Raw genomic sequence first — 12,442 nt, 5'->3', positions numbered from 1 at the left:
AAAAGGACTTATCCTATGAAGAGGTACCAATTAGGATATTGGATCAAAAGGTGCATAAACTAAGGAACAAAGAAATTCAATTGATCAAAATACAATGGAATAATCATGAAATAGAAGAGGCCACTTAGGAAGGGGAAGAGGAAGCTAAAAACAAGTATCCAACACTATTCGTCCAATCAGAAGGTAAATTCCGAGGACGAAATTTTAATTAAGGTGTGGGGGATGTAGAACCCCAAATAATTTTAAACACCTTAGTGGCACTAAGACATGAATATTGGATGATTAAAGTATACTTCATGTGTACGGCATACACCTTCATGTCTTATGGTACCTCCGGGTACGGCATGTACTTCCGGTCAAGGCGTCGTGCTAAGTCATGACTCTACATGTTTGGGATTCTACCGGAAATCCTACTATGAAAATGTTTCTAAAGTTACAGCTTTGAATTGTATAGCTTGATCACAGTGCACCAATGATATCTATCGAGTTTTTTTAACTCACGGGTTTAACCCCTTATCTACAGATTGATATGATTCTATTTTGGGCCTGGATGATGGAAAAAATGGAAAGTGGTGCAACGAGCCCATGGAAAATCCGGTAAACAAGTTATTTAGATTTATTTTTGTGAACGTTTTCAATGTTATTTTTTTAAAGTATTTGAATAACGCTGAACGCGAGGACAAGTTGTATTTTCTTCAAATAAATTATGTTCCGTTATTTTTTTATTCAGTGTTTTATTTAAAGTATTCGAAAAGTTGTTGTTAAAATTATCATTGTAAAAATTAAGCTTCCTATAAAATATATTCTCCTATGACTAAACCATCGGTTAGTTAAGTAAAGTAAGTAGCGTTCCGGTCCACAAGGGGTCGGGGCATTACAGTTTTTTTTAAGGACTTATTTCCTTCTCACAGATGTATGTTATATGTGGTGATTTGGACTGTACTAGTACTTTTGATATTTTGCATACATGTCTGTACTTTGCATTTCATGTGTATTATTTTTATGTTGTTTTTTCATCACATGCCAACCATTATGGAATTGAGACATCAACTTTTTCCAAGAATCTTACTAAAGCAAATTTTCCCCTTCCCCCTCAGTAGTGCACGTAACATCAATAGCTTCAGGAATCTTTTTTTTTCTTGTGAGTTATTCATGTCCTGCTACGAGGCCATTATTTGTACTAATGACAATTTCCTATTGAGCAACTTCTATAAATGGAAAGATGCAACAACTCTCTTTTATTGCAAACAATTTCTTGACAAGAGCACTTTTAACGATTTCTTCCTATTATGTTTCATCTCTAAGTACGTGGGGCGACATCATTAAAATAAGTAGGTGGAATGACCCATTTCAGCTTCAATTGTGTGCTTCTGCCCTGCTCTGACAATGAAGACGATGTTGGGGAAGAAGAATTTGTGTAAAAGTTCTGGGATAACATTGTGGAGTGGTTTTAATACTGCCGTATTTCAGAAGTGGATGTGGCAAACTACTATTGATAACAAAGATGTTGAATTAGAAGATTTCCATTCACACGAAACGGACACATGTTTTATGCTGGATGCCATGAAAGGTAGTCCAGAACAATGTTACGCAAATTCAGGATGTATCCTACAATGTTGTGGAAATTCATGCATATACTTCGCGACGATCTCGGACTGCATAGTGGGTTGCACGTTGATGTTTATGAACAAGTTGGGATATTTTTGTTCATATTCACCCATGGAAAAGGCTGTAGACAGGTGCAAACGCTATTTAATCATTCTTTGAAAATTGTTAGACACTACAAGATTGTGCTTAGAGTCGCCGTCGAATTTGGTTAATATCAAATACAACCTAATTCAAACTATAATCACATGTGGAGCATCACGTACCAAATATGAACAAGCATTCGATATTCAAAATTGCATAGGTACGATTGACAGAATGCATGTCAGAGCTGAATTGCCATGGGACGACGAGTAAATTTTATTGGACGAAAGGGCATCCCAATGAAAAATGTTCTAACAGCATGTGACTTCAATTTATGTTTTACATTTGTGCTTGCAGGCTTCGCGGGAACCACACACGATTCACGCATTTTGGTATGGGTTATACATAGTCCTGAAATTCATTTTTCGCATCCTGCCTCGGGAAAATATTACCTTGTTGATTCGGGATTTACCCACAGATCGGGTTACATAGCTCTGTATAAGGGATCCGATATATTGTACCACAGGCGGGCCGTAGATGAAACTTTCGCAACGCCCAGGAGAATTTTAAATTCAAACATTCGTCGTGTAGAAATGTGATCGAGCGTGCTTTTGGTGTGTGGAAAAGTTGATGAAAAATACTTGACCGTATACCAAGTTATAATTTCAAAGTGCAGACTACTATTGTCGTAGCTACTATAGGTATACACAACTTCCTTCGACGCGCAAGAGTTAAGGACGAGGCTTTCGCAAGAGTAGAGACGGATCTTGAAGCTGCAAAAGTGGATCTTCTAGACAAATAAGAACAAGCCGCTGCTGAAATGAATGCACCAGAAATGCATCGAAATGAGTGGGATCAATTTCACTATTATTTGACTCAATGTCAGTAGGTGTATGTTCATAGAATAATGGTGTAATCGTTAAAAAATATAGTATGTTGTGTCTATCTTCGTTCATTGTAATGATTTTACGAGTGGGAAAAATAAAAAGAAGAAAAAAGAGCTCCGGCATTGCTTTTGTTCATTTGTTGAGTTCACGTTCATTTCGTCATTTTTTTTTTGTAATTGTTGGTGGGCCCACGCACTACAAAATTCTTTCTTGGAAATATCTAAATGGGAAAAGACTGCAGAACGTAAAGTTGGTTAAAGTATGATACTTCAAGGGTAGACTGTGGAGAAATGATTTGAAATTCTGAACAAATTGCGTGAGGGACAAATTTGTCAATCTATATTGTTTGTAACAAAGCACACAGTGCACCGGCTACAATGGGACCCTATGATATGACCCAAGAATCAATTCCAACTTGCGTGAGGGACAAATTTATCAATTTATGTTGTTTGCCTCAACAGATGATTTGACCCAAGAATCAATTCTGATGAGGCAAAAATCGGAGTGACCTAAGAATCAATTCCAACTTGCGTGAGGTACAAATTTGTCAATTTAACCCACTTTTGACCCCATTATTTGGATTTATAGTGGGAGAATAGTGTTTTTCTGAAAATGGATAATTGTAAAAGAATGTAAAATTTTTGATTTGCGTGAAATATTATTTTATTAAAAATTGTGTAATTGAAAATATGATAAGAATAAAATTTAAATTAAATTGATGAGTTTTAAAGCGGACAAACGAGAGCTTATGGATTGTTTGCCTCAAGAGAATTGATTCTTGGGTCACATCATACATGCGCCCCCAATAGAGGGTCAGCCTTCTTCAAGTGGCTTTCTTATGTGCTGCTCTTCATTAGCTCCCCCTTGTCTTCATTATATGCAGTACTAATTTCCCCCTTTTGTGTTTGTTTGTGCAGAAATGAAGTTGGAATCACCTACTACGTTGATCTTATGCGGGAAATCAAGTCCAGAGAACGAATTAGCCAGGTTTTTGAAGATCAATAACACAATAAAACTTCCAGATAATGCTTCGATAAATGTTGTTTTGCATTCGGAGAATGAAGAACAAGAGAGCTTTCAAAAGGATGCGTTTCAGATAGATTCATATATGAATTCTCTTTCAACTTCTCGTGTCGGAAGATTCCTCATTTACTCTCCCATATTACCGACCACACACGATATTGTTTCCCAGTGGGCAATATTTCTTTTTTTCTTTAAGTATCTTGTTGTAGACTCATGCGAATTCATTTTATTCTACAGTGTTAAGTGTTTGGTGTTGATAATTTTAACCATGGCAAGGTATAACACTTAAATTCATAAGGTACCACGAATTCGTGCTGCATATTGTGCTTCAGCAATTGACATGTTCTTGCTGTATATTTCACCAGTTTTGGATCCAATGTTTTCACGTGAATTCTAAATACCCAAGCAATAAAATTTGTTGTCTTCTGGCATAAAGTTGATAATATTATGCGAAATGTTAAGAAATGTACTATTTTGTTGTAAAAGTACTGCAAACCCATATCATACCATGTGCTATGTTGTTTAGACTACATTATCTTATGTTCTTTTGTAGTAATTTTTGCGAGCTGCCGTTAGGCACAGTATGTGTTGCTGATGTGCAGCTCAAAGGCAGAGGTATTAATCGTGAGGTATTATTTAGGAGGAGTACTAAGTTTTTCATTCACTAATTTCTTTTCTTCTTTCTTTTTTTTGGGGGGGTGGGTGGGGTTTGAAGGTCGGTCAAAGAATGTGTGGGAGTCGCCGAAGGGATGCCTAATGTTTTCATTTTCATTACAAATGGAAGATGGTCGAGTGGTGCCACTTGTGCAGTATGTTGTGTGCCTGGCAATGGCTGAGGCAATTAATGATGTTTGTCTTCGAAATGTAAGTGACTTTCGTCAAATTTTTGTTTAGTATCCATATATTTGTAGAATCATTTCTTGAGATGCATACTGAAATTCAAATTTTTGGCAATCAAATTACCATAAATTCTTTGCCTGCTGTAAAATGTCTGCACTTTTTGCATTTATGTTTAACCAAGTGTCATGGTGTGGTATGCTAGCATCGATGAATGAAATTCATTATAAGCACCATGTTTCCGAATTTGGAATAATATGTGTAAAGCAAACACTTTAGTGAGTGGGTTAAGCACTACATGGAAGGTTGTCAAGCATTGCTTAATATACTAGGTTTTTGGCAAGCAGTTCTTGACATTTGGTTTGTTAAATAATGCCCCACACATTGCCTTTTGTCAAGCATTGTTTGATACAATGTTGAGCGCAACTTAAGTTTTCTGTAAAGCACTACTTTATAGTATGTCAAGCTCTACTTAACGCCATGTTAAGTAATGCTTGATAGAAGGAAAAATATAAAATCAACAAATCAACAAATACATATCAATATTCTTTTACCATATTTTGTACCCAAATTAACAAAGCATTGCTCAACTCCCAGCATACACTCTGGTTAAAGTCATTATACGTCCATATGCCCAAATTTGTTTTGCGAAAATGAATTTCAGAATGAACATATCACGGTTGGTTTAGGATTTACTTCCTTTAGAATGCTTGTTGAATACCCTGTCAAAAACTTGTAGCACTTGAAAACAAAAGATAACAAACAAAGAAACATTGGTTGATTATATGAAATATGGTTGTAGCATAGTGGTAAAAGCTTCTTGCTTTTATTTTGTTGGCAAAGGTTCAAATTCTTCCAACCACAATCTTACTTTTTCCTTCGGAAAATTGGGCAATTAGTCCCTCTAAACTTTATCTCTTCTAGAAATTGGTCCCATTCTTTAAGATCTACTACTTTAATTTGACAATTTTGTATCAAAATGTATAATAGCAAGTGCAGAACTACGAATAGGAAATACTTTATTAGTATCTACAGGACCTCAATTACCAATAAGTTATCTAAGCATGTTGAAAATTCGTCCCAGAGTCGCTCTCCAACCAAAACGCTTAAAGGAGCTCCTGTATCAATCACTTCCTTTCCTCTCATCAACCATCTATAGCACTCATAGTTACAACTCTAACTTGATTATATCCTAATAATTGTTGTACCTCGCAAGTCTCATTAATATTACTTGACCAACATTATTTCGACCTTAACTATGAGAGCGTCATAAATATTAGGCACCTTGCTTGACGGGGCTACATCTAGTACCGAACATATGATTTGGAAGATATGTCCTAGGTTTTTTTTGTTTTTTTTTTTTTTCAAGCATGGAAATTCATAATAATAAACAAATTATGTCGATTTCTTTTGCAAAAATTATCTAATTTAAAATAAAGGTTCCATAGCATAACAATCAGTTAATTCAATCAGAAGTGAAGTTAGCACTCAATTTCGTTGTCACAATTCAATCATATCCAATTTCAATTGTTTACTTATTCATCCACTTGAAATTTTCAAGTTCAACCAAGCTATTTTCAAAATTTCAAGTGGATGCATAAGAATTTTTCAGAATGTTTTAATTTGTCTATAATGATACACAATCTCATCTACATTAAAAAAGTATTCTATGGAATTCGTGCTTGAACTCTATTTACATTTGGATTCATTATTTTTATATCATTGGTTATTTGTATTTTTTATTTTAGCATATTGATTTACGCCTAACTATATCTTTTATTTTCATTTTTTTATACCATTTCATAGATGAATTCCGCATACCTGTGATTTACACATACAACATATATCACTGTCAAGTTTTTTTATTAGTTAGGTTAGGTATTTCAAGTCCAGGAAATGTCAAAAATAAAAATTGTGTTGAAATAATTTGGATCTCGATGAACCAACCCAACCGGTCAGTTACAAGCAACAAACATTAGCAGGTCCCCCAAAATAAGTTTTTGTGGCTCTGCAGCTGTCCTTAGAGAGAATATTCTGGAAGTATCAAAGTTCAACAATATTTGACCTTTGTTCATGATTGAAAGTGGAGGAATGTTTGAATGGTATGTTACAGAATGGTCTTCAATCATATCTAAAGAGAGAGACAACTTATTCATTTATTTAGTTTTTTAGAGGGGGATTTGAGTATTAGTGGAGCTGAAAAATTTCTCCTCTCAAAGGAAAAAGTAAAAAACTAATCTTATAGTTTTCCACGATTTACTGTTCTTTCTTGAGAATATACGGCTATGTGCACATTATTTAAAAGAGCAAAATCGGGTATTAAGGTACATTGCATCGGAGAGAGGCGAGATATAAGCCTTAATGCTCTTTAAGGAGTAAGCCCCAACGTTAACCCATAAAATAATTCAAAATTTACAAAATACTATATTATAATTATAATAAACTGTAAGCTAACTAAGATTTATAATAAAGCATTTCAACAAATTAAATTCTTTTTTGCAACTCAAAATGAATCAACAAAAACAATAATGATCACATAACAAGTTCAACCTCAGCAGCCCTAATTCGATGGTTTGAGTATCCCACAGTGGGTCTAGCTACAAGCTTTGCCAAATGGTATTCAAAGAGTAAGCCATGTGCTCTTTTTAAAACAATGTAGATGGATGGTTTAATCATATATCGTTTAATAAATTTACTCTTTTTAAGTCTTGATCTCAAAACTTCCATTTTGATTTTCATGATCTTGGTACTGTAATCCTTTTCAGGGCATACCACCTCTAAATGTTAGAATAAAGTGGCCAAATGATCTGTATTTAGATGGTCTTAAAGTGGGAGGCATTTTGTGCACATCAACATATACATCAAAGAAGTTCAATGTCAGTGCTGGTAAACAGTTCCATTCTTTGACTATACACTCATCTAAACAATAACATTTACATACTCCTTAATTGAACTGGAGAAAATTTCATTAACAAGTTTTGCTGTTGTTATGTTCTCAATATACTCTGACTGGGCAGGCTGAGTTGTTTCCGTTTGTTCATCTTGGTGTGGTTCCCACATGAGATTATACAAGATTAAATCATTAAAAATTTCCTATCTTGTAGGAATTGGGGTGAATGTTAGTAATGAGAAACCAACAACATGCTTGAATGCAGTCATACAAAGATTAACCTCTGTTGCTTATCAACTACAACGAGAAGATATCATGGCAGCTTTCTTCAATAAATTTGAGAACTATTACGATATTTTCCAATCTCAAGGTGATTATTATTCTCATGATTTCCAACATTATGTTTACATGTTATGTATATCCTCACTCTATCACCAATTTGAATGTTACCGTTTTAATTTATTATTATTATTATTATTATTATTATTATTATTATTATTATTATTATTATTATTATTATTATTATTATTATTATTATTATTCTTTCTTTCAGTACTTACGTTTGTCATTATGTTTTATAGTTATAAATCTTTTCAAGTGAGACATATATATGAATTTAAGAATTATATAGCTCTAAACTGTTGTCATATTAATAAATAAATATCACCTGTAATCAATTTCAGAATGGTGGAATAAGATTAAATTTTATTTCTTTATATATGTGGCACTAAAATTGGTTTTGATTTGATGTATCATTCTGCATCATAATCTTGATCCTAGTGGAAGTGTGTTTAAACCACACTTTCTGGTTCTCCTGAAGATCCTGCCCTGCAGTACCTTTGTACTAGAAGTTAGAAGGGAATCATGAAATCTAGATGTCCCCCCTCTACCACTTGATCATTCATTTGATCTTGATTTTTGTGGAATAAAAGTGAGATTGGAATGAATCTTCATAGCTCTCCACTGTTAAAGGGGTCCAGGAATGAATCACACATTTACAACCAAACTTTACGTGAAATAATGATCAAGTTGGAGAGAGTTGAAAAGACACAGCTTGTTGAAAGGATCCGTTCATCCACCATTTTCAACTCATTCCCTTAAACAAGAGGTCATGAGAGATGAGTTGCAAAACATGTTTTTGGAGTTAGTTGCAGAGCTGTGCATATTTTGTTGATTGCCAGACTCTTCTAGATGATGATAGCTTACATATTGTAAAAATAACAAATTTCTTTTTGTGGCTATCATGCAGGATTTCAAGCACTTGAGGAATTGTACTACAAGACATGGCTGCACAGGTGAAATTACGAATCAGTAATTCTCTCCTATGTGTTGTGTTTCTTAATTTTATTTGTCAAAGCGATGTGCCTTACTGGTTTGCTGGGGTGGAGACTAAAGACAATAAATACATGCCTGAAAAATTTTGGAAGCACTTTTTTTAAATAGTTACGATGCTTTAAACCTCTATCCTAACCAAAAAAATGATCTATCCAAAATTTCTTTCGCATACTAATTTTATAATTAGGGAAAGATTTCAGGCCCTGTTTGAGCCCCATTATTTCTTCATTAAAATGAAAAATATGATCGTTATCCATCACATCAAGCCATCATATTTGACTTTTTATCTTTTGTGTGGGGTCCATAACGACTATATTTTTCATTCTCATTTTTACAATAATGTAGCTCAAACGGGGGCTATGTGGTTCTTTTTTGACAATTTTATAATAAGTAATTATTATTCTTGCTGCTAATTTTCCACTGGTATGCAGCGGACAGAGAGTTATAGTACAGGAAAAGAAAGAAAATCAGGATCAAATTTCAGAGAATGTAGTTGCCATCCAGGTGAATTAACGGATTACATGGCCTTAAAATGCTCTCTTTTACATCTTTTTTTTTTTGGTACTCTTTTTTTGTGGACTTCATTGTTAGCTAATTACGATTCATGTTTTCTTTGTCTTTGCTTAAAGCAAGAATATGCTATGTTTAGTTAATGGAGTCGGGTCCATAGACAGTTATAAGAACAATTAGATTTTATTAATGGTTTAGAGACTGAATAGTTAAGTGGGAAATGTGAAATCTGGGATCTCGAGAGAGCCTTGTTGACAAAATTAATTAGCTATAAATCTCCTGAATGTGTCATAATATAAGAATATGTATGATTGCTCACGTTTGTCTTTACATCCTCTTTTAGTTTCTTGCGTAGGTTTGCATTTGAAGTTCTTGTTGTTCATAGATTCCACAAAATGTGTTCTTATTGGATTTGTAAACTCAGTGTACAAAATAAGACCATCTCAGTCGAACCAAGAGCTGTTGTAGTTATTGTGACTAATTATCTGCTTTATATGGATCTTATTGAGGCACAAAAGCCATTCCAGACTCTCAACACTTACACTTGAGTATGGGATGTGGATCATTCATTGTAAATGTAAAATCCTCGACACACCCAAGATTGGCCTAAAACTGTCATTGTTGCCTTAAAATGGACCTGAGATATTCTCATCCAATAAAAATGTTGGATAATTGCAAAAATTCTTTATCTTAATATTTGAATAATGAAAATTTCTTAATATCAGGATTGTTGCTTCTGTTCAATTTCCAAAGTTACTTTTGGTGTGAACTTATAATTTTTGTATAAAAATTTCTACTAACATACATTTTTAAACAAATTTTTTTAAATCAAATTCTCTTCCCTGAGTAGTCAACCTGCTAGGAGGTCTGCTCTGAATTGATATCAAATTGTTTACCAGGCTCAGAGCTCTCATCTGAGTTCTTGCATAGACTCAGAATCCATATGTTCTCACATTGTGATGTTGCGAGGGTGTGTATGGCGGACGCTTTTTTATGAACTGGTTTTGATTGGGTTTCCCTGAGTAGTAATGGGTTACTAGTCATAAAACCAATTGGTTTCGGATCCGATAAGATGGGAGCAGTTTTGTAGAAAGTAGTAGTTCAACTATCATTTAGGTGACTTGGGCAGAAGGAAATAGCAGAATTTTGATTTATGGAATAGGGCACAATTTTAGTGTACTTTTGGGTTCTATTGATAAGGAGTTCAAGCATTTCCTTTCTCCATTACCATAGTAGGGCAGAACAGTATGTTTTATTCTTGATTTACCCATTGCTTTTTTGTTGATACAGGATACATTATCCTTTTGACAGATGTAATTCTGTATTTTAGTGATAAATAAATTATTGTTTTTCCGGGGAAAAAAAAGGCTTTTTGCATTGGTGAGACTCAGATTACGAGCAATCATTTCTTGTGAAGTAGAGGTTCAAGTAAAAAGGATAGGATTGCTTAATAGACTCATTTGCAGTTCGGGTAAATTTAATCAACACTCATTCAACTTTAACATTGTTAGTTTTCACTTTAATGAGTTACCCAATGCTCACTCATTTTTTCATATAATTACGGCCATCTACCACTCGCTCAGTAGCCATTCCAAATTGTGGAAGGAAAATCACACGTGGCAAATGACAATCCTACGTGGCGCGTTGACAACGTTAAACATGTCCATGTCACAAAAAATGCACCAACCAAACACTCTTTTCCCATCCTCAATTGCAAAACCCCTTTGAATTAACCCCAAATCCATATTCCACATTTTCACGGGACAAATACCCTTAAATTTCTCTTGAACATTATTCATTCCTCATCCATATCTTCTTGGAGGATGAGCTACAGAGAGCTATTAAGGCTGCCATTGTTGCTTCATGAGTCATGAGGCCTGGCTTTATATTGCAAAGACCAATTGTATAAATATTCGTATAGCATAATTACCTTTAATCTGATGATGTACTCTTCCTCTTTCTCAACAAAGAAAGCGTTAAATTTATCAAGTTCATCCTCCAATAACTTGACGAAATCTACCTCCGCCTCAGTCATAACCACCCTTTCTCCACCACCGCCAGCAGCTAATTCACCTTCCACTTTCTGCCTCTTCTTGGCCCTCCCCACTTCCCCAGCTGAAGACGACGGCCCCTTCGGCTCTATCAACTTGAGCTTCTTTTTCAGCCTCTTGTATGGCAAAAACTTGTCCCTCCATTCAGGTAAAGTTTCATCTATTTGATTGCTCAAAACTCTTTCCTAACTTCATACCGATTTAAATCCAAAAAACGAAACATTAAAATTATGGGTTTGATTGAAAAACACAAAATTTAACAAATTGAAATTGCGGGTTTGGTAGAAAACAAAAAATTACTGAATTTAGAATTCTGGATTTGATTGAAAAACAGAAAATGAATGGATGTAGATGAAAGTGTGAAGAGGAAATGAGGGAAACAAAGGGGTGAGTGGATGTGGGGTTAATTCGAAGGGATTTTGCAATTAAGGAAGGGAAAAGCGTGTCTGGTTGGTGCATTTTTGTTGACATGGACATAGTTAACTTCATCAACACGCCACGTAGGATTGCCGTTTGGCACATGCGATTTTCTATCCACAATTTGAAATATTTACTTAACGGGCGATGAATGAGTAATTATGTCATAAGTGAGTATTGGATAATCCATTAAAGATGAGTGAGAAAATAGTAACAATTTTAAAGTTCAATGAGTGTAGATTAAATTTACTCTTTGCAGTTCAAAATTGAAAAATAAATAAATAAATAAATATATATATATATAATAAAAAACTAATTCCTTTTCGCTATTGGTCTTTCATGCCAAAATGGTCTGACTTACTCTATGCGTAAATATAAAGAAGAGTAGCATATTGGGTAAAAGTTATGTAAGGTCTACCTGCTTTTTAGCTATCTCAAAGTATCCATAGACAGGTTAATAGAGCATTGTTTCATCAGTTGTTAGGATGTCCATTTGCTGAATTGATGTTGAGTGTCTATGCCTTTTCTTTGAAGCTCAACTAATTATCTTTTTAACATTCGTAGATGGCATAGCTTTGTCTTGAGGCCATAGTTGAGTGACTATATAGAAATATGGAAAATCAATTCTAACCTAATCATTGCTATATGGTTATACTGTCTCTAATAGGTATTCGAGGCATTTCTTATGAGTATCCATGACTAATGGATAATTTCAATGAAATGACATCATTGAAATGGCAACATCATGCACAGTATTTGAGCTTGCAAACATCATCTTCCCTTGCGTGCTTTATCAAGTTTTT

At 34.4% G+C, this 12,442-nt stretch overlaps 1 protein-coding gene across 4 annotated transcripts; it reads left to right on the top strand.

Moving 5' to 3' along the window:
* Window positions 1–3,397: 3,397 nt before the first annotated feature.
* Window positions 3,398–9,196, top strand: LOC111383765 (biotin--protein ligase 2-like). 4 transcript variants are annotated; one of them, XM_023007913.1, is made up of 8 exons: window positions 3,398–3,416; window positions 3,494–3,875; window positions 4,153–4,214; window positions 4,315–4,463; window positions 7,202–7,322; window positions 7,541–7,696; window positions 8,576–8,621; window positions 9,093–9,196. In XM_023007913.1, the coding sequence occupies exons 2-8, from the start codon at window positions 3,496–3,498 to the stop codon at window positions 9,172–9,174; spliced, it is 996 nt and encodes a 331-aa protein (XP_022863681.1). In that variant the 5' UTR covers window positions 3,398–3,416; window positions 3,494–3,495; the 3' UTR covers window positions 9,175–9,196. The 4 variants fall into 4 exon arrangements, with proteins under 4 accessions (XP_022863681.1, XP_022863682.1, XP_022863680.1 ...); XM_023007914.1 differs by lacking the exon at window positions 3,398–3,416 and having other exon boundaries at window positions 3,423–3,767; XM_023007912.1 differs by lacking the exon at window positions 3,398–3,416 and having other exon boundaries at window positions 3,423–3,875.
* Window positions 9,197–12,442: the final 3,246 nt, after the last annotated feature.

The sequence above is a fragment of the Olea europaea genome, unplaced genomic scaffold, assembly GCF_002742605.1.
Source record: "Olea europaea var. sylvestris unplaced genomic scaffold, O_europaea_v1 scaffold2754, whole genome shotgun sequence".
NCBI lineage: Eukaryota > Viridiplantae > Streptophyta > Magnoliopsida > Lamiales > Oleaceae > Olea > Olea europaea.
The sequence above is the reverse complement of the archived record's forward strand: the minus strand, read 5'-3'. Positions and strand labels throughout refer to the sequence as shown.

What these genes read in the sequence shown, in the direction of transcription:
- LOC111383765 (XM_023007913.1), top strand. Translation starts at nt 3,496, where the DNA reads ATGAAGTTGGAATCACCTACTACGTTGATCTTATGCGGGAAATCAAGT. An exon ending in ATAATTTTAACCATGGCAAG is followed by an intron (nt 3,876 to 4,152) that starts GTATAACACTTA and finishes GTTCTTTTGTAG; the next exon opens with TAATTTTTGCGAGCTGCCGT. An exon ending in TGTGCAGCTCAAAGGCAGAG is followed by an intron (nt 4,215 to 4,314) that starts GTATTAATCGTG and finishes TGGGGTTTGAAG; the next exon opens with GTCGGTCAAAGAATGTGTGG.